General features: G+C 38.6%; 1 protein-coding gene across 1 annotated transcript; it reads left to right on the top strand.

Moving 5' to 3' along the window:
* The first annotated feature begins 17,770 nt into the window (after window positions 1–17,770).
* On the top strand, window positions 17,771–21,996 carry LOC120288938 (probable aminotransferase TAT2). The gene is given in 9 exon segments (XM_039303227.1): window positions 17,771–17,925; window positions 17,928–18,156; window positions 19,233–19,572; window positions 19,853–20,071; window positions 20,204–20,263; window positions 20,787–20,939; window positions 21,064–21,157; window positions 21,554–21,622; window positions 21,625–21,996. Coding segments are annotated over 9 exon segments (1,245 nt in total). The 5' UTR covers window positions 17,771–17,888; the 3' UTR covers window positions 21,669–21,996.
* Window positions 21,997–22,307: the final 311 nt, after the last annotated feature.

The raw sequence follows: 22,307 nt of genomic DNA, 5'->3' as shown, positions 1-22,307 counted from the left end.
ATTTGTGATGCAGAAACTCAAGGTGTCTATTTTGTGTACTGTTCTCTCAGACTGAAGGAAACTCGGAGTGTTGCTTTAACAACTTTCTAAGACGGCTTCCGGGGTTAGCTTGGACCAAAATTTTGTGATTTCCAAGTTACGTTGCCATGGCTTTAGAACCCATTTACCGTTTAAAAGTGAGAACTTTAGCGAATTTAATTTTATCGTACAACAAATATACACGAGCTGGCGACTGTATGCTTATCTGCAATATCCATGTCGTCCTTCGCGTGTATGACAGGCTATCAATCATTTAGTTCCTTCGTCTCTGCAGGTTTAGATGCCTCCTATTGCAGCTCAATTCTTGGTGATAAAACACAATGCTTTAGTTTCAACAAGGAGAACTGCTGTGACTCTAGATACCTCGCCCAGTGCAGAACTTCAACCTTTTCTCCCTAGTTTAGCTCCTTAACAATCGATGCGATTCACATGTGCCACTGTGCCAAAATTATCAGGCACGACTGACTTGCTCAAATACCATACGAACAAAGGTTTGCCTAAGCAATGTCACTTACACTTGGCCAAAAGTATTTTGGACGTGCTTGGGGCAAACTACTCTGAGTTTCCTGAGTATGACTATTGTGGAAAGCTTCCCAATAATCATGCTTGTAGCGTGCCCTTTTCTTTTAGTTGTCTTTGACCTGAACACTGAAGCTCCTACTCGCGTCGCTTCTTCTCAAATCACGTCCATCAGTGGGTTTTTCGTGGCCACAGAGAGGATTCCGCACGGTGATGCAGGGTAACTGCATCCATGCGTTACTTTTGGCATTGATTAAAAACCCTGTTCTTTCTGTCTACGAGAGCCCGAATTATCCGGCATTTTCTTGTGTTCTCACAGATTTTGGTCAATTAAGGCCTATCCCTCTTGACTTTCTTGACTGGAGTAGAACTATCTTTCTGTGGAAGGCAGAAAGATATTGTCCTGCAATGGTTGGCGAGCAAACTGGATCCCTCCTCCACTAACTGTCCGTAGAGGCCTCGCCAATTGCAATACGAACAAAGGTTAGCATATATTAGAAAACGTAGGTACATGCGTATGCAAATGTGCACGGTTGATTGCTTTTTTGGACCCACATTCTGGTCGATATTGCCTGTCAACAGAGCTTTCAGGAAATTCCTGGTACTCTTTTAATCCCTATTTCTGACATTCTTGTGTGTTCTTTATCGGATACGGTTTGTCCACTGAGATTCCCAAACATAACAGCAGTTTCAAAAGAATGTGAGGACTGATAAATGATCAAATCTGTGAAGCAATGGAGAGCTTTGTTTTCCACTTACAGGAGCAGAGCTTCCTAGGCAACTTGCAAGCATTGAGTTGTGCTACGTCTCTTGAAATGAAATTGCAGCAAGCCAATGTCTCAAAGAATCTCTATAATCTTTGTAGTATAAACCTCAAGGATTTCTCTCTTTGAGGTCAGCACATCAATGCTCCTTCCATTTTCTTCCCTTCTTGTGGCTAAGTGAGCAATTTACCATCTGGTGCGGTGGCATATTTTCTCTTTTAAGTGACAAATTTCAATCTCATGTCTAATGTCTGATTCCTGCTTGCTTCTTCCTAATCTTATGATTTCCTTCTATCCTTGATACCAACATTATGCAGTGGCTTATTTGTCACTTAAGTGACAGATTTCAATCTCAAGTCTAATGTCTGATTCCTGCTTGGTTCTTTGGGGAAGCATCACTGGATAGAAAGGGTTGCGAGGTTTCTGGTTTTACAATAAAACCTTTTTAAGCATGAAGTAAAAACGTTGAGTTCATATTCCTTCTGAAAATCATGATAATTATATTTACTCTTCTATTACCCAGTACAACATGGCCTTCGAGAATAAAGGAATCCGAACAGATGCAATTTGTGCTATCTCTCATTTCATGTAAGATCTCGATTCAAGATATTCAGTGCTAAACGACCTCAATAACAATCTTCCCTTGGTAGGCTAGATTCACAAGTTTCAAAGCATTTACATAAATGCCATATGAACTTATTGGACTCCGTTGTTGCTGTATATTTCTTCCTGAGTAATTGCAAACTCCATTGGTTTTTCCAGAATTTGGCTGTCTTCTACCAAGCTTACCTTCAGATGCGACATTTGACCAAATGTCAGGAGTAAGCTTCGTATGTGATGATGTCAACGGTAACATTGCAGCTCCGTGGCCGTCCTCCACTTCTCTCGTTTGCTACTTTGTTTTCAGCACTTCTGTTCCCGACACGTTTGCTCTTTCTCAGCATTGCAGCTAGCAGAATTCCAGCTCTTACCAAGGCGCCATCAGCGCACTGTGGTACAGAAATCTTGCGCCCATTTCTAACCAAATATTGCACCGTCATTACTTTTCTATCGTGTCTTCTTGAACGATAACTACCCATTTTCCCTAGTTCAACACGAATTAAAGTCTCTTCGAGTGCATGTGATAGCTTATGGGTGAATTTTTGCGTATTAAGGTCACTATAGAGGTCCAATTTCTTTTATTTTTGATTGGCATCTCTACAGGCGTGAGTACCTAAATGGTCTGAATGCAGTATATATTTGAGAAGGTCGCTGCTTGCTGAATCAAGCCCTTTTCCTTTTTATTTTTATTTAAATTAAATAAAGAAACTGGATTACAAAGCCTAAGGGACTTATTTGGAAATTATTGAGTCAGTTGGCCCCAGGGTTTGGAATGGATGCAAGGTGCATAGATTGATGTGAGACCATTTCAACTTAATTAGTAGAACTTCATAACAGTGTTCTAGCTTCGAATAATAAATCTCGTGACAGGAAACTCTTGTACAAGTGAAAAGAATTTTGTATTCTCCTCTTCACATCGATTTACCATCTTCTTATATTGAGTTTTTTACTATTAAAATAATACCTGCCAACTATTATAAAACTTAATATTACAAAAAACACCAAACTTTGTAGATAGGAGTTTATTCTTTTCATGGCATGCCAATTTTTTATCTTATTCTAAGATGTCTATCATTTTCCTGAACCAATTCTAATACGGAGAGAAGAGCTTCACGGGAATCAAAGTCGGGGGACCCGAATTAAGGGTGGTCCGGACCCCGCGGTTATCATTACCCCATTTTACTGTTGGGGTTGACTCCAATATCAGGAGCAATTTAAGGACTTGCTCAGGTCCTATTATAAAACTTAATATTACAAAAAACACCAAACTTTGTAGATAGGAGTATATTCTTTTGAGTATATTCTTTTCATGGCATGCCAATTTTTTTATCTTATTCTAAGATGTTGAAAATCTTTGAAGTACAACATTACTATGAATTGGGTCCTCCTTTTCCTGTTTGTGAATCTGTTGATACTTTGTGTTCTAATTATCATGAGACAACTGTTTTTTTTTGGCAGGCTGATAATGGAGACCACATAAAGCTTGGAGAGACTCATGTCAATCCATGCTCCAAACTCCACAATGAAAAGACCTGCCGGAGAAGATAAGTTCTCAACTTATGAAATACGATGTGAGACATTCTTCTCTCGACCTTTAAAACATCCCATTTCCTCTCACGAAAAATCCGATAATAATTATTTAAATCCTTTCCAGAATGCTTTCATTATATGCCTTACGGAAAAAAAAAAAGAACTTTCATTCCAATCATTTTTAGAAATTCGATTCTCGTCGCCCTCTTTGCCTTGGTTGAAAGAAAAATGAAAATGACCCTTTGCCAGCTGGCTGTCGGAGAGTGGCCCCGGATCTCCCACGCTTTGCACGCGACTCGCTCTGTCTATACATATCTCTACAGTCTACACCTGCAAAAAGAGAGAGAAACAAAACAGCCCAAAACCCTTCCCCTTCACCCGGTATCTTCATCATTCATGAAGCCCAAACAGCCCAACCCCTTCCCCTTCACCCAGTATTTTCATCATTCATCAAGCCCAAAAATCGAGCCCATCTCTCTCTCTCTCTCTCAAGGTCCTGTTTCACCAAGGACCAAACCCCCTCCTTCCTCTTCACTTCCTCCCATCTTTTCCTCGAATGCCAATATTTTACGTTGCTTGTCATTCGCTTGGTTTCATTGCCGACACTGCCTATTTCCACCCTTTCTCGTAAACCGTTATCTGCCCCGTCGGCAATGAGAAAGGCCTTCCCATTGCAAATCTCATTCTGGGTCATCCATAGAGGGAGCAATATAGAAATTGAGAAAAGCAGGGAAGAGTTAAAGGGCGCAGGCAAAAAGCTTAGACGTTAGTCTCAGATTATTTACGTCATCTCTACAAAAACCTGCCCCGTCCCCTTCATTTCTTTAAATCCCATCCCATGCTCTCTCCTCTCTGTTTAACACACCCTAAATCAGGGAAGGGTTGTCGTTTTCCAGCTGCGGTGCAGTTGCAGGCAATGTGAGAGAGAAGGTTTTTGTGGTTGCTAGACCGAGGGAGACTGGTCAAACCCCGTTAAACCTGATATTTTGTTGGACAGCGAATGATACAAACAATTGTCTACCCAGGCATTTATTTCAATATTTCAAATGAGAGCCGTTCACGTAGAGAATGTAAGCCGGTTTTATCCTGTTAGAATATTTAAATAATAAATCATGTCTTTAAGCTTTTAAAACAGTTAACAGTGGTTTCACAAAATCTCACATGGTATCAAAGTTATGAGGTCTGAGTTCGAATTTTTTAGATCCTTATTTGCCTCTCCAATTAAATTTTCACGCTTAATACTAGGCAAAAGACTAAATTAAGCGTGAGATGGAGTGTTATAATATTTAAATAATAAATTATATTTTCATCTAACAGCTTAAGTTTTTAGAACAGTTTGCGGTAATCCTACGAAATCTCACCGTTCTCTTTTTGAAATGTGAAGTGGTGATTAGAGCTTTAGAAGGATGCCATTAGACTTGACACACGGAGGGAAATGACGACGCTTCTTCGAGACGAAACAACTGTGGCATCGTCAGAAACGAGTTCGTACGATATAATGTGACAAGCCTACACCATATGACATTATAGGCTTTTAGCCTTCGAAGTCCAAAGAGACCTGACTAGCAGAGACTGATAGCGTGCAGGGACCGATAGATACCGGAAGAAGATGTTACGACGCTGCGTTGGGAACAACAGCGAAACCTACTTGGCGTAAACAAGTTTCACATTGTTTTAGGCACCTATAAAGAAGGAAAAGCGCCATTCAAGTAACGAGGCCATCTTTATGCCCGAAAATGCCACCATGGGAGGGCCCTTTTGTTCTCGATTGTCTCTCTGCGCGGGAGAGATGAAGATAGAGATTTGAGAGTGCGGGGGAAGAGGGAGAGAGAGAACTAAGCAGAAAAGGCCAAAAAACTGCCTCCTTGATGGTGAAACGTCTTCTCCGCCTCCTGGCCTATGGGCCTTGCTGTGTAAGGACGCCCCACATGTTGGATCTGGCGTCTCAATGTTTATATAAACAAAATCATATATTTTCGACCAAAAAAATGGTGAAACGTGTATACACGCATGGTGAAACGTAAATTTTCGACCAAAAAAATAAAATCATTCGAAGCTCAAGCTTTAGCAGATGCGCTTTATCAACCTAAAGAACAGCTTCAGCTATTTGTTATTTGGCCTAGTGTAACTTTAAAAATTAGTCGATGTTGAGATTTTAATTTGATCGTATCATATCCTTAGAACCATAGACTATTTTTTTAATTAAGTGTAATTAAAAGAACCCATCCGTGACAAAATATACTTTGTCATAAGCGTAATTAAGTGTTGACAGGTAAATTCAAATATATATATATATATATATATATATATATATTAATTTTTGAATAATATTTTTTTTTTTTATATTGAAACCTTTGAAAATTTCCAAATATTTCCTGATAAATAAAAGTAAAAGAGATAATGTTGTACAATTTTTAAAAAAGAGTAAAAACCAAACAATGGTACCCTCTAGGATTTCATAAACGGACCAATTGTACACTTTAGTATTTGATATTCCAATATTTTCAAAAAATTTCAAGTATCTTGTTACGAGGTTTAACAAAGTTTTATCATAACCAAGTGCGACAATGAATTTAAGTTGCCCATTCAACCAAAATAAAATGAATGACCTAAATCGCACCATTACAGTTACTCATGGGAAGTAATGGAGTGATCATGCTAGTGCAGTCCTAATATAATTTGCTTCAAATCAAATGACTTACTCAAGAATAAAAGTCACCAGTGTTTTAGAGGATAACGGCGACCTTTATATTAGAATCACTCTTTTGGAAATTCATACGATTTAAAAAGACGAGATCCACTTTCATATATCTCGTTTCTAAATCTTAATTAATCGTGCTAATTTCATTACTTAAACGGTCTAAGAAAGTATCGAGTGGACATGTTTTATCACATGAACGGCTATAACACATCAAAGAAAAGATCATTCTGGCACCATGCATCATCTGTTATTTATTTTATTTTTTCGCTATTTTTTATTTTATTTTGTGATGCGGATGTTCTTGGTTTCTCGCCGACTTACCGAACCCCTACCCCCAACCACCGTGAGCAGCAAGGTCAGACTTGAGGTATACCCTTTATTTCGTGCAATAAAAGTCTAGAAGGTAATGTTTCTAATTTTCTCGATTTCTTTTCCTTCGTTTTCCAATATATATATATATATATATATATATATATATATATATATGTATATATATATACATATATATATATATGTTTAATAACGCCAACTTATTTTTTTATTTCTTGGAATAGAAAAGTGGTTGGGAATAGATTTAAAAGAAATAAGAAACAAAAAAAAAGTAGCTTATTGTTTCCAAGAATAAATTATAGAAATAAGTTTTTTTTTCCTTTATATTTTTCTTTTGTTCTTCTTCCTTGTTGTGGCTATTGCCAACCGCCCGCCAACCGTCACCACCTCCGCTACTCGTGGCCACCGTCGGCAGCCAATTGCCGGCGATAGTTGCCGCCGCCCGTAGCCCATCGGCCAACGATCGCCATTGTCCGCCTACAACCCGCATGACTGACCGGTCGCCGGCCACTACCGTCACCCACAACTCACCGGGTCATCGCCTCCCTCCGCGGCCGGTGGGCTATGTGCGGCAATCTTGCGGTGGTGACGGTTAGCAATCGTGCGGCGATCGTGCGGTGGCAAGCGAAGTAGCGGTTCGTGAGTAAGAAGAAAAAACAAATAAATAAAAAAATTTATAAATTTTTACCCAACGCATTTCTATTCTTTTTCTATTCCAAGAATAAAAATTTTGTATAATTACAAAATATCTTTATTTTACTCAAAAATTATTTCCGAAGTAGAAATAAAAAAATTCTTTCTAAAAAAAAATAGTTCTCCGAAATAAAAACGCCGCCATGCGCACTCTAAATCAACCAGCTGTGCTCCACCCACTACGCATCTCAAATCTTATCTCCTCCCAACTTCTCTCCCCTTTTACGCCAACGATAGATCTAAGATAAATCATATAAGTAAAGAGAATGCGAAAGCCTCGTTTAAAAAAAAAAAAATCATGTTTACCAAGGTTGATTAAATAATAGGAAAACTAGAGCAAACATCGTAACTGTAAAAAAAATTTCACAAGCAGTTTAATTCAACTACAGCTAATATGGGGAGGGTTAGTGAGATAATGAAAATGTATAATCTCTGAGTTAATAATGAATAGAATCACTTGTGGAAATATATTTAAATATTGACAGTGCAGGTTATAATTAATCATCGAATCTTGTTATTTTTATGAAAAGGTTTTGTGCAATCATAGGCACAATATATCCTGAATACATAAAGACGATCAAATAAGTATCGAAATTTTAAACTTAATTACATGCATGCAAATCGTTCTTGTTCATGGTCTTATCGCTTCTTTTTTTAGCCTGAAGAATTCATCGACTCACGGTCATTATTTGACTATATGAGAGTTTTTTTTTTTTTTTTTTTTTTTTTTTTGCGGTGAGGTAATGACGTGGGAATAATGATTTTGTCGACGGTTGAGAGAGAGAGAGAAAGACATGCGGAACAGCTAGTTTTATGAGATGCGGAGGAGAGGGACGACGGGGACGATGCAACAGAGGTAACTTTCATCGTATTATTATCAAGAATACGACAGAAGTTAATAGCAATGGCGATGCAGTGGCGGGAAGCATAATGACCAGAGAGAGAGTTTGTATTGCACGATTTACAGGTGAAAAGTTCGTAAAAGCTTGTAAAGTAAAAAGTTGGTAAGTGTGTTATACAATTTACCGGTGAAAAGTTAGTAAAAGCTTGTAAAGACTCTCTCTCCATGGCTTCCCCTTGCACAATGAGTTGTGAAAATATTTTTGCTGGATTGCCAAAAAACCCAACAAATCCCAGCCTGCCCTGTAACTCTCCTTAGACCCTTTTAAGTTTTTAGAATCCCATCGCAAAAGAACGATACGCAAGATCTTTACCAAAAAATAATGATACGCAAGATATTTCAGATGAGAAAAAACAAGAGGAGTCGCTGTCAAAGCTAAGAAAAGAAAAACAATCAATACAGGCGAAGGACAGTAAGAAAAGAAAGGTTTCAACTGACTAAAAGGGTACAGAAGTCTCTCGGAACCAAGGAGGGGAAGTCCTTCTTGGTGGTACAGAAGTCTCTTTATTGCACCTCAGTCTGGGCTTTTGCATTTCGCGTGCTCATGTCCTTCTTGATGGCTCGTAGAACAACTGTTGATATAGCATTGATTAGGTATCAGATGTAGCTCTCATTTCAGAGTACATTTAATTAGAGGAGATGGGATACCATTGCTTGCAATTCTGGTGGTGAAAAGAGGGTTGAAGATTTGGTATTAGATAAGATTTTGAACCAAAGGGCTAAAATCATGAGGAGTCTTCATATATACAGAATTGACAATAATATATCATATGCATGCAGTGTATTTGTTAAATAGCGTTAACTTGCTTCTTAGGCTAGGACTTCAATAAGGAATTAATCGAGATAAGCTTTGGGCCCTCTTAAGAAGAGAAAGATCAGAAAGATGAAAACGGCTTCGAGTCCCTTTGTTTTTTCTTTCCCTGCTAATCCAAAGACTGAATAAGTCTAACGAGCCGAACTGTTTAATATGAGACTTTAAGATATGAACCTGATGTAAATTAACAAGATTATATTGATCTTAAATCATTGTTTTTGTTGGACTTTATTATGTCACTTAAATCATCATCATCATCACCCAGATTTCGTATTTAGAATTACTTTCCATTTTTTTTTTCAATAAGTACTCAATTGCCACATTTTTTCATGTGGTGGGTCCTCAATGGGAATTTAGAAACCTTCCACCACCACCAGCTAGGAGTGTTTTCCTTTAAGACGGAGGGCTTTCTTCTTCAAGGAACATCACCCTTCATTCTCACTCTCTCTTGTCTCCGCATCGATTCACTTCGACGTCGACCATTTTGTTTTTCAGCCGGACTGATCTTGGGTTCTGTTTTGAGCAAATTGTTGCTAATATCTTTTTTCATCTGCAGAGCGCCTCCTAGTTCAAAAGTCTCTTCTTCACCTCCAACTCAAAATTTCTTTTTCAACGAATCGAGTTGCTAATTTGCGGGGAGACCTTTAATATCTTGAAAATATATCAGAGAGCGTGGCATGACATCCAACATAATCCAGACGTAACGTAAGAATTACGGTTTTATTTTCTTAAAATTCTTTTCTTTGAGCTCTTATGTATGTTTTTTTTTTTTTTTTTTTTAATGTCTTCAGACTAGTAGAGCTCAGGCTATTCAACTGATTAGACAAAATGAGCTTATGATCCTGAGTTCAATAACTGAAGTTAAGGCATTTATAGCCGCATGACCGTAATTAGTGGGCAATTACGGTATTCTCTAACATGTTCAAGTCGGGAATGTCGGAGAGAGAACAGAAAACTCGTCTACCACCATTTGGAAGATCATGAATTCGCTATTCTAGATGTTCAGCTTTTTTTAACATGTCACAATAGCAGTCCATCTTTTTTTTGTTTTGTTTTAGGCTCACAGCGATTTGGTTATAAATTGTAATTTGTTTCTTTTCAATGCAAATGCATCTTTTGAGCATCTTTTGAGTCATTCATTAATCCGAGAAGCAAACAAGTGCAATGAATTGAGCTGTTCAATATAGACTTTTTAAGATATTATCCTGAAGTAAACTACCTAGGAAGCATATCCTAAAACAAGTCATGTGGTGTGTGGTATTTGGGGAAAGTCGGCATGGTTGGTTACCAACTCTTAGCTAAATAATTTATATATGGATATACATTGCTGCCGCTTTTTCGCGTTCTTATTCCGGTCCCTCAATGGATAAAGTGTCTAACAATGGATCCTCGGGGAACATTAGGGGCAGCTCGAGTAAATGCCTTGAGGATCTCTTATTTTAAGTTGTTTGCTTAGGTGGTTTTGCTTATCTTTGTTTTTTGTCCAATAGTGCTTCGTACGTCGGTTAAAACAACTACGGGCTCATTAAGTTTTGGAGCAATGTTCTAAATGAGAAAGAAAATACCAATGAATGGGTGAAGTATATGATAGAATTTCAATGATGAAAAATGAGTAATTATAACGAGTGAGGTAAATATGACTAAATGGAATTGCAAATTATTATCTTTGATGTGTTACCTCTTCGGGCCTATCATGGTATCTAATAAGTTTTTTTATTTGATCAACTAAGTTCTTCATTTAGTGGTTCTTTTTTCATTGGCAAAATGGTGGAGAGGGGCGAAGAGCGATGATGATCCTTGGCATTACCGTAAGAGGCCCACATTTATCATCAAATGTTCAGTTTGAGTTACAGTTTTTCTTGCACCATCTGTGACCATAAAATTTGAGGACGGGGAGCCCGTCACTGTTCTCTCACCAAAATTTTAGCAGTCAAGAAGTCTTCTTGTGGGGAAGTATGTACAATGCAAGTCAATCAAAAATTTAAATTTACTCACGACGAGAATTAAACTTGTAATTTTTTGAAAAATGTGTAACACTTCTATCAGGCTCGTGACCAAAGAGGTCATTCATTTCTTGGTCCAAATGTGAAAATCAAGTCATTATAAGCGTTCATCAAATTAAATTACCATGTATTCGGAATTTACATTAATTGAATGAAAATCACTCGCTAGCTAAACTAAAATAATTAGAATCTATTTACGTGTCATCGTATTGAGGATTGTTTGTGAATTTCATTTTAATACAGTTGGTGTTAAAAAAATCCACTTTAACATGATTGCACATCAATTTCTTCAAAACTCGGATTTTTACATCAGACGCTCTCAATCCTATATTTTAGATGGAAGTAACCACGACTGTGCTCTAAAATTTTTCCCATTATTCTCTTTGTCTTAAGGGTGTATCCGGTAACGTTTCTATTTCAGAAAACTATTTTTTAACATAAATAGTTTTTTTGTTTCGTTCGAGAGAACAATTTTTGAGTATAAAATGCATTTGGTAACTATAAAAAATTTATACTCAGAATAGAATCATATTTGGTAAATTTGTATAATATTTTTGTTTCTTTTAATTTTTTAATATTTGTATTATATTTTTCTTTTTTTCTTCATTCTTCCTTTTGGCCGGTCGCCGACCCCCGACGAGGCCGAGCTCGCCAATCACCGGCGAGACTCGGCCTCATCGGACCACTACTAGGTCAACGTCGCCCAACAGGTGGCCTAGCGAGGCCGATCCTCGGCCCGCCAAGCCGAGCAAGGCCGACCTCGCGCCACCTAGAGGTTGAGCCTCGTCGGTGACCTCACCTGGCCACCAAGGCCACCAACGAGGCTCAGCCTTACCGAGATTTAACAAGGCCGAGCTTGCCCAACCACTAGTGAGGATTGCCCAGCCAAGGCAAGGCCAAGCCTTGTCGGGGGCCGGCGACGCTCCGGCGAAGTCACCGACCATGGCCACGGCCAGTGACTAGCCAAAAGAAAGAAAGAATAAGAAAAAAGAAAAAGAAAAATGAGAAGAAAAAAGAAGTGTTTTTGGAATTGTTCCTAGGAACAAGAAACAACTTTTTTTCTACTTCTCGTTTCTATTCCAAATCTGTTTTTTTTTTTTTTTTTTTATACCTAAGGAACCCTGTACAGCCGGTTGTCGGTGGGTAAACTCTAAGCAATGCTAGCGAAGGACCCACCACCCCAACGTCGCGCTTAAGATCCCGTGCGACTAGCGGGATTCGAACTCCTCCGTCCTGGGTAGATGTCATGGGAGCGCTTATTCAACCGAGCCACCGCAGGCGATGGTTCTGTTCCAAATCTGTTATCAGAAACAAACAAAATAAATAGATTTTTTTTTCCCAAGAATAAAAGCGCGTTTCTATTCTTTTTCTGTTCCCCAGAACAAAAGAACAAAATTTGTGTTCCCAAGGAACAGAAACACATTTTGCCAAACATAACCTTATTGTCCAAAATCAAATGTGCCCAAATGAAAACATTATTTAGTTTGGCCGAAGGCTACTTTTGTTGTAGTTTTGACGTACTTGTATAATAGAATGGAGTAGTAATTTATATTTTCCACATACGGACACACAAAATTAATTAAAATTGTTAATTTAATCAATCACATGCCCAAAAGCTTCAAAACCAAATCATGTTAGTATCAATATGATATTAAATCATTTAATCAGATTAAGTTAGTCCTAAATTTTTTATATTAATATTAATTGAGTCTATTTAGTTTATTTATGTCTAAATTGCTAATATGTACGTTGTGTCGTACATAATCGTAGACTGACAAAGTCTGACATCTCGTGGGCGCGAGATAGCAGTGTCATTCTAATGCCATGTCACATTTCTTGCCCTAAATTAATTTCCCAAACCCTAAGGCGCATTTGAAGTAACGTTTCTATTAAAAAATTATTAAGTGAAACGAAATAGAAAAAACTATTTCATTCCGAGAACAATTTTGAATAGAAGAAGGCGTTGGTAAACTTGTTTCGGAAATAAAAAAGAACAAACACGTTAGGTAAATTTGTATTCTTTTTTTGTTTCTTTTAAATTTTTAATATTTTTTTCTTTCTTTTTTTCTTCTTTTGGCCGATCGCCGGGCTTTGGCCATGGCGGTGACCCCGGCCAACAAGGGCCGGTAGCCTCGCCTAGCCACGGCGAGGCTCGCCGGCCCCCTGCCTGGATTTAGGCGAGCTTGAGCTCACCCAGCCAAGGCGAGGCTAAGCCTCGCCCAACTACGGTGAGGCTCGGCCTCGCTAGGGCTGGCGAGCCCGCCGGGTGGCGGGCGAGGCCGCCGCCCTCGTCGGCCGGTCAACGGCCATGGGCGAGGCCGGTGACCGGCCAAAGAAAAATAAAAAGAAAAGAAGAAAAAAAAAGAGAAGAAAAAGAGAGGAGAGAGAAAATTTGTTCTTAAAAATTGTTAAAAAAAGAAGATTTGGAACAAAAACGCAAACAAACGCGTTTACATTCTTTTTTTTTTTCCTCGGAACAAAAAAACAGGATTTTTGTTCATAAATAGAAAAAAAGAACGTTAACAAACAGGGCCTAACCGGCTCGCCCAAATTGTCTCTGCTCTCTTTCCTCTTCCCAAGCCTCGACCCCGTTAAGATATCTCGGGAATTCAAGAGAATCAAATGGTTAAACAATGTGTTGAGCCGAGACAAATCAAAGATTACTTGTAGTAGACAAGCAAGCAAAAGTAGACTATGGACGCATGTAACAAAATTAATGTTTCTCTATTTTTTTTTTTTTTGTTCTCGAAACAAGTTTGGAATAAAATCCGTTTGGTAACGCAATTTCATTTTCTATTTTTTGAACGAATTTTTTATTTCAAAAATAGATTTGGAGCAGAAATTAGAAATTAAATCTTTAACTTTTCTATTTCTGAAACATAAATGGGAAATCAAAAAAAAATTTCATTGTTTACTCTTGTCATCCTTTGCCCGTCGCCCACTTGCTGCTCGTGGGATGTTGGACGCTCGTCACCCACCATCGGCCTCGGCCTCGGCCACCACACTTCAGGCTGCTCGTCGCCAATCACTTTGGTTGCCGAATGTTGGATGCCCACCGGTCGTTGGTTGCTCATCACTAATCATTGGATGTCGGAAGCTCATCACCAACTACCGGATGTTTGCGGTGACCATTTGCTGCTTACCATCGGCCATCGATGTCGATCGCTCGCCCCCGCTACGGGACTCCCCACTTTGGCCACTGTCGGCCTTCGTCACCGAGACTCCGGATGTCGAACATTGGATGCCGGTTGCTGGTTGCCGGACTTCGGTGTCGAACTTTGGACTTTGGCCACCCACCATCGGTCATTGGACTTGGTGCTAGATGCCAAACGTCAAACTTTGGACTTTGGCTGCCCGCCGTCGGTCACCGGACACCGAACACCGGGTCGCTAAACGTCGGACTCGGCCATTGGACATTGGTCGTTGCCGCTCCTAGAAATAGAAATTTTATTTTGTTATTAAACAAATTTTCATTTTATAAATAGAAATTTTGAATTATTATCAAACGCATTTCTTTACTCAAAAACTCGTCTATGGAATAGAAATTGATTTCTATTCCATAAATTTTGTCATGCATGCCCTATGAGGATGGGATTCTACGCTCGTCGTTTTCCAATGGTTAAGCAATGTCTTACTTGTCTATCCTTGCCCTAAATTGTCGTCATTTGGGGGAAAATATGTAAAGTCTCTTTCCTCTTTTTGCCTTTTGTTTTTAATGGTAAGCAAATTAATTATTCTCATTCAATTTGTTGAATCATCTTCTCACAACTCACGTCACATGAACTCATCTTGAAACGTGCATATGTGATTACACAACAAAACATCCATGTCAAAAATAGTTGTTTGAGTCTCAATTTACATCTCTAATGAAATTTATTGAAATTATATGGACACATGATCACCTATCGAATCTTTTTCATTTTATGGGATCTCGAAATTCTTATCAAGCGTGTTTAATATTGTTTAACGTTGAATTTTCAACCAATCGATTTCCAAATTTTTAAAAATATATATCTATCTATATTTAGCGTCGCTATACTTGCATTGGCTCATGATTTGAGGGATTCCAAAATCCCTTTGTCTCCATTTTTTGTAGAGAAACGTGTATTATATGTCTTCTCCAGGAGGATTAAACAATTGTGAAAGTAGTGCATTTGCATTTCAAAATCTTCCAATACGCCGCGACAAGATGGCTGATTTGTTGAACACTCCCAATATCTATGTCGGATCCAATTTCCCGTTGTCTTGATCCTGACTTTATATTAGCATTAGATTTCAAGACCACAGTCCGTCATTTTGTAATGTTGGATAATATTAGCAAAATATTATTACCCACTTAAGCGGAATTCAAATATGAAAATAAAATAAAGCAAAATAAAAGGCACGGAAAAGTATTCCGGTGTATTGAAGTCGACCACTATAATGCACTCATACTAGGAAGACAGCTCTCTTCACGCTCCTTAGCAGGCAGATGGAACACGCCATCTTATTTTATTCTCGTTTTCTTGACTCCGTGTTTCATTAGGAAGCAATCGCAAACATAATCAATAAAAATCATGGGATGATCCGAAAAATTCTGTTTGATGTTAGGACAATACTTAGCATGCCGATGACGGACATTGATGCTCATCCTTCATGTGGATCTAAGTCAAGATATGGCAATCAATTCCAAGATTCGAAAAAGGTGGAATGTACAATAATAAAAAAATAAAAAAAGAACAATAAGAAGAAATGTTGGGTCTTTGATTAAAGTTTGAATGACTAGAGTCAATTTATAAACATAGAGAAATTAGGGGTGATTGATTAAATAATTTTCTAGCCAAATTTGAAACCTGGAACTATTTTGTTAGAACCAGTTCATAGTTTTGGAATCAACAACTTATCATGTTTGTTTGGAATCAACCCTACAACTTATCTCGTTTTTCGATCCAATTTTAGGGTTTACTTGAGAACCTGTTTTTCTTTTGCTCTTTTTTTTTTTTTTTAAATTTCATTTTAAACATAAATAATATAAGTAACAAAATGGTTCAAAGTAAAAGATAAACGAGAGCTAGTGAATGACGACAAGTTAGGAATGGCAAGCCATGAGCGAGCAAGGGGAGGGTGAGTCATGAGCGAGAGAGGAAATCATTAAGTGTTTTAAATGAGATTTGAGTGGATAAAGAAAAATAAAATAGAGAGGAAGGTGCCAAGAGAAAAACTAAGGTCTTTAGACTTTGTGAAGTCACTTCTAAATCTACTATGGTTCCCAAGTGGCTCTTCAATCGGAACAGGGAATTGGATTGATTCTAATGAGAACTCGAAGTTAGATCACTTTCACGGCGATTTGGTCCAATTTTTGAGTTAGATCTGGTTGGGTTGCATCTCCTAGGAGGAATCATGGGGTCCTAGGGGATAGAGAGGCTAGGTAAATTGTTGGTGTTTTATGCTCGCTTGCTAATGATTAGTGCATGGTGAAAAGTGAATTGTAAATTATAGGAGAATGATAAAAACTCTAAATTATATCAATTGTAACATATTTATCCTAAACTTTCTTTTATGATACCAAAAAATTCAAACTTATATTTGTATGACACATTTATTCAATCATGAGCACCGTTAAAAAATTGCTAAAGCAAATAATGTTAACATGGAAACAAAAACAGCATTATTTTGATTAAAAAAATCATCGAACAGAATTTTGACAGAGTGCAAATTTGTCACTTAGGTATAAGTTTAAGGTAAATGTGTAATAATGAGCATAGTTTAGGATTTTTTGCTTTACAAAAAAAGTTCAGAATGAATGTATTAGGTGACATAATTTAAAGTTTTTTTTGTAACCTTTCTCTGTTAAGTAATGATACGTGAAATTGATATATTATAACGGATCCTAATTGCTCATTTAAACAAGTAATCGTATTTAAATGCAATGAAAATCCGCCATATTTCGTCCTACACCGATGTCGTAGCTTTGATGAGCAGATAGTGCTGTCCTTCCCTTTTCCTTTTGTCTCCGCCTGTGTCAATTATTGTAGAATGGCCACATGCATTATTGGTACATTTTTAGAAATTAAAAAAAAAAAAAACAAAAGAATTCAAGCGAACGAAGGAATGCTTGGATTCTTCTGTTCCTGTCGTTTCCTTTTTTAGGTCGAATGCTTGGATTCTTCTGTTCCTCTCGTTTATTTTTTTAGGTCGAACGGTAATAGATGAAATATGAGAATGAGCGATTAAGGGCGTCGATCAACTTCGCGAGACATGAGATTACACTATACATGACTGCCACTGATTCGATTAAATAGTTGCTTAAAGTTGATTTGCGTTTAAAGTAATAGATGCACGCGCATCATTTCAATCAAAATTGGCCTTCATAAATACATGACCTCAAGTAAGGCTATATTCATAACACATTATGTAATAGGGATTGATAGATTCATTAAATGGGTGTATCAAATCGAAAATAGTCTTAACCCAATTTGATTATGAATCCGATGACCCGTACTTAAGTCGGCCCAATTTTTTATATTTCAATTTAGGATAATTCATATTCAAATTGAGGTGAAAATATAAAGTGAATGAATGTGAGATCGAGTGAAGACAATGAGTGTTCGAATCTAAATAAATTCTGAAGCTATTTAATCTTTTTGTTATTTTGAATTTTATCAAACTCATTTATGACTTATTTATCAAATATAATTAATTTATATAATTATTCAATTTATTAAATATAAGTTAAAAAAATATATCTATGAACATTTTGACAAGTGTTGATATTGCCGGATCATAGTCGCGTGGTCTCTTCCCCCTTAGTTGGCCGCCGAGCAGCCCTCACAAAACGACGACAACTCCGCCGGTGTCCGAAGCTCGCAGGATCATTTAATATAATGCAAGCGCAAGACCCACGAGAAAAACGAAAGGACGCTCTTGTCCTTCTTCGTCTCCTCCACAGCCGCCGCCATCATCGACCTCCCGAACTCGACGGGGGCCGCGGGGGGCGAAGGGGAAAGAGGCGAGCATGGAGAACGGGGCGCCCGCCTGGAAGTTCCGGGGCAACCGGGGCTCTCAGCCGCGACGGTCATCACCGTCCGCGGCGTCCTCTCCGAGCTGAAGGCAAATCTCAACGCCGACGACGGCCGCACCGTGGTCCCGCTCGGCCACGGCGACCCTTCCGCCTTCCCTTGCTTCCGCACGACCCCCGTCGCCGAGGACGCCGTCGTCGACGCTCTCCGCTCCGGCAAGTTCAACTGCTACGGCCCGACCGTCGGTATTCTTCCCGCCAGGAGGTAAGAAAGCGGTGTCGCTTGGGATTATCAGGATTAGATTTCTCGTTTATGCTCGCGACCCTTTTGGCTCGGATCAAAAGGGGAATAGGGAAAATGAGGAGGGCCTGACAGCTTCTTTTCTCTCGTGAAAATGAATTATTTGGAAGTCGTATTCTTTAAAAAAGATAGCGTTCTAAATGACTGAAAGATATTTTTATTTTTCAGGAATATGTTATATAGCTGCTATGAATCAAAATATTTTATATTAACTCACTATTTTAAATGATATAAGTACTTATTTTAAAAATGTTTTTCAAGTCATTTATTTTGGAGCTTAAGCCTGAGATCAGTTATCTTGTGAACTCTTGAGACGAGCAGATGATATGCTCTGTATACGCTTGGTGATAGCATGGATCGACTCGTGCTTCTTATGGTCTGGACCGTTTGTTTAGCTCCGCAGCCATATTCCCTAAGCATGTTATTTCGCATCCTCGATCTTCCTAGTATCTGTGAGTCGATTGTTGATGCGTTTAATGTACCGACGGATTCACGTACTTACAAATTGCCAGGATTTACGTTCATGTGGTCATACAAGATTTAAGAAATCATATAGTTAAATAGTCAATGATTTTGGGGCTGATGAGGGGCTAGTTTGGAAGGTGACTCAATTGAGGTTTTTGGACCTTATTGCATGTTCTGTTTCCTTCGCAACAACTGCAAGGGGTCGAATGCAAAATGCCTAGTTCTGGCAGTTGTTTTGCTTCGATAGTACGAACCATTTTGGTTTGTTCATGGTTGTATCTTAACAGCATAGTAGCTTTTATTGCCGGTCAATATCAACTGTCTCATCAATCAACTGGAATCATCATATTGCTAGCAAAAACAGTGTGTTGAAAACAGACAGTAAATGATGAAACCAAGCTTTATTAGTGACTATAGGAAGTAGTCATTGTTTATTGTTTGGATAATGATTGAATTTTATGGAAAGGCCACTATGAATGTGTTGATCTAGGTGCTTTCTGTAGGTTGAATAGCAATTTATTTCCAGACGACATGTTCGAGTGAGCTAGACTAATCGGTGGTACCAAATTCTACAGGGCTATTGCTGATTATCTCTCTTGTGATCTCCCGTACAAATTATCACCAGATGATGTTAATCTGACACTCGGGTGCAAACAAGCAATTGAAGCCATATTAACAGTTCTCGCTTGCCCTGGGGCCAATATATTGCTTCCAAGACCTGGATTCCCAGCCTATGATGCATTTGCTAAACACAACCATCTTGAGACACGGTATTTCGATCTTCTTCCAGATAAGGGTTGGGAGGTTGATCTCAAGGGTGTTGAGGATCTTGCAGACGAGAGTACTGTCGCCATGGTTATCATCAATCCTGGCAATCCTTGTGGAAGTGTCTATAGCTACCAGCATCTAAAGAAGGTTGCTTTTGTATTTTGTTTGAGATTTCTTCGTATCTTAGCAAGTAGATGAATTGTGAACATGGAAAAATCTATGATTATAAGCTGGAATGGAGCTAATAGATTCTGCCGGAGCTTAATCTAGAGAGCTACCTTGCCTCTTGAGATGCTCGTTTATCTCAAGGCAGTGGAAGCTCGATAGATTTAGATTTGTTGCCAGTCACTTTTATAATCTTTGGTATCCACATTTGTGTTGCTTCAGCTGTTGTTCATCATTTTCTTTCTTTCATTTTTTAAAAAAGGTTGCTGAAACAGCAAGGAAGCTTGGGATTATGGTAATTGCGGATGAAGTCTATGGTCATCTAGCTTTTGGGGATACTCCATTTGTTCCCATGGGTGTTTTTGGATCCATTGCACCTGTCTTGACATTGGGATCAATATCAAAGAGGTGGATTGTTCCAGGTTGGCGACTTGGTTGGCTTGTGACAAATGATCCCAATGGTTTTCTGAAAGACACTGGGGTCTCTCTCTCTCTCTCTCTCTCTGCATGCGTGAACGCAATCGCTTGCTTGATTGTATATCTATTTGGGCCAAATTATGTGACTACTAGGGTTGGTCGCAAGATACTTAGATTGTTCCTTTTCTCTTTACAGGTTTTTAAGTCCCTTAAAGGATTTCTGGATATATCCTCTGATCCTCCTACATTTATCCAGGTACGTAACTACTCCAGATAATTAACCAGTGACTTTCAGATTTGAAGACGTGGTGTTTTTCAAAATGATTTATTTGGTAGGCTTGTCTGCACTATTTTTGTATCACTACCAGAGCGAGTTGTGGATATTCTTGGCTATTCATTCAGGAAATGACAAGTTAATGAGAGCTTTTTCTCTTGAAGATGGATAATTAAAACAATGGATACTGCATAGCAATGTAGAGTCGCACCCCAAGCACAACCCCAATGATTTACATGTTTCCTCTCTACAGTCACCTGGTGTATGTTATTTTTCTCAGTGATTTTAGACTGTAATGCACAAGCTATGCATATTGCTTTTAGAAGTGATCGATATTATGTCTCAGTCATTGGGCTTGATTTATCTGAACTCACTTTCACTTGATTAAGTATTGTTCTTCATTTAATCCTTTGCAAGAGTGCTTGCTAACTTTTATTTGTGGACAACTAGTGTCCTTATCAAATAACAGCTAATTATTTTCTGCTCTTCGTGGTGATTCTAACAGGGGCGGTCCCTCACATTCTTGAGAAAACAAATGATGATTTTTTTCAAAATCATTTGCATACTAAGAGAGGCTGCAGAAATATGTTATGAGAAGATTCAAGATATACCTTGCGTCACGTGCCCAAAAAAGCCAGAAGGAGGCATGTTTGTAATGGTATGGGCATACTATACACATACGTACATTATGTATGCATGTATTTTTAATTTTTCATCGGTATAGCGTACACTGTTATGCAATTTATATTTTTCTCGATAAGTGAAAGATGCCATTGTCACAGGTCAAGTTGAATTTATCATTGTTGGAGGGCATAAAGGATGATCAGGAGTTCTGCTTAAAACTGGCTAAAGAAGAATCTGTTATTGTTCTGCCTGGTAAACTCAGCCTCTCCAATTGTTGGTGAAAGAAAAATATATTGATGTTACTTTTTATGCATCTGTTTCATTTTTCTAACTTATTTCAGCTTTTTGAATTTTTCAAACGCGTCCCCTGACATTTGTTTCTTGAAATGCACATTGGTTAAGAATGCTACAAGGGGCTTCAGAGTGAGAGTCCTGATGACCAACTTATTTCGCCGCTTTCAAAGGACCCTAAAATTTTGGAGAAATAGAAGGGATCCTAGTGATTTCATTTGAATTTACTCTGTGGAATTCTTGCGAGCTAATGCTCAGATAATTCCTGAGCAAACCCATCCCATTTTCGCCACTTGCTTCTTACTTGTGCAATGTCCGTATCCACCAGATAATAATCAATGACATTCGTTTTTGCAGGGATAGCTGTTGGAATGAAGAACTGGCTTCGCATCACTTTTGCCATCGATATATCTTCTCTCGAAGATGGCCTGGAAGGATTAAGGCCTTCTATGGAAGGCATGCCAAAAAATAAATGAGCCGGTCCATGCTGGCTCCACAAAGGGCTGAGATCATCAACTGCTCGTTGGATATCGAGATGCCTGTGTGGCCACGTCAAAGATCTTTGCAATGTGTGAAACAAGATAAGTAAATCCATAAGAAAGCTAATTATCCGGGCATTTGCCCGGAAGCAGGGGATGGAGGAGGAGGCAACCGACCTGACTGTTGATTCAATCCGAAACCTCCGTAGCATTAGCTTTGGCTTGAATAAAAAACTTCGATTAAGGGCTTCTTATTTTGCTGCTCGTGCCCGGAAGCAGGGGATGGAGGAGGAGGAAATCAACCTGACTGTTGATTCGATCCGAAAGCTCCGATGCGTTGGCTTTGGCTTGAATAAAAACTTCGATTAAGGGCTTCCTATTTTGCTGCTCGGCAAAATGTTAAGCAGCAGTGTCATTAGGTGATCAACAACTACCTGTTGTCGGTCTCATGTTGTCTTGTGCTTGTACTTTAATTCTCTTTAGAAATAAAGATGTTATGGCATTAGATATGAACGTTCCGATTTCATCGCCTCGATTCGCCGATAATTTCTATTGGCGAAGCTAATTACATCGAGGGAAACTCCTAGGGAGCTCATGAGGATATCTCTACTCGAACGAAAACATAAAAACTC

Source organism: Eucalyptus grandis, chromosome 10 (genome assembly GCF_016545825.1).
Source record: "Eucalyptus grandis isolate ANBG69807.140 chromosome 10, ASM1654582v1, whole genome shotgun sequence".
Taxonomy (NCBI): domain Eukaryota; kingdom Viridiplantae; phylum Streptophyta; class Magnoliopsida; order Myrtales; family Myrtaceae; genus Eucalyptus; species Eucalyptus grandis.
The sequence above is the reverse complement of the archived record's forward strand: the minus strand, read 5'-3'. Positions and strand labels throughout refer to the sequence as shown.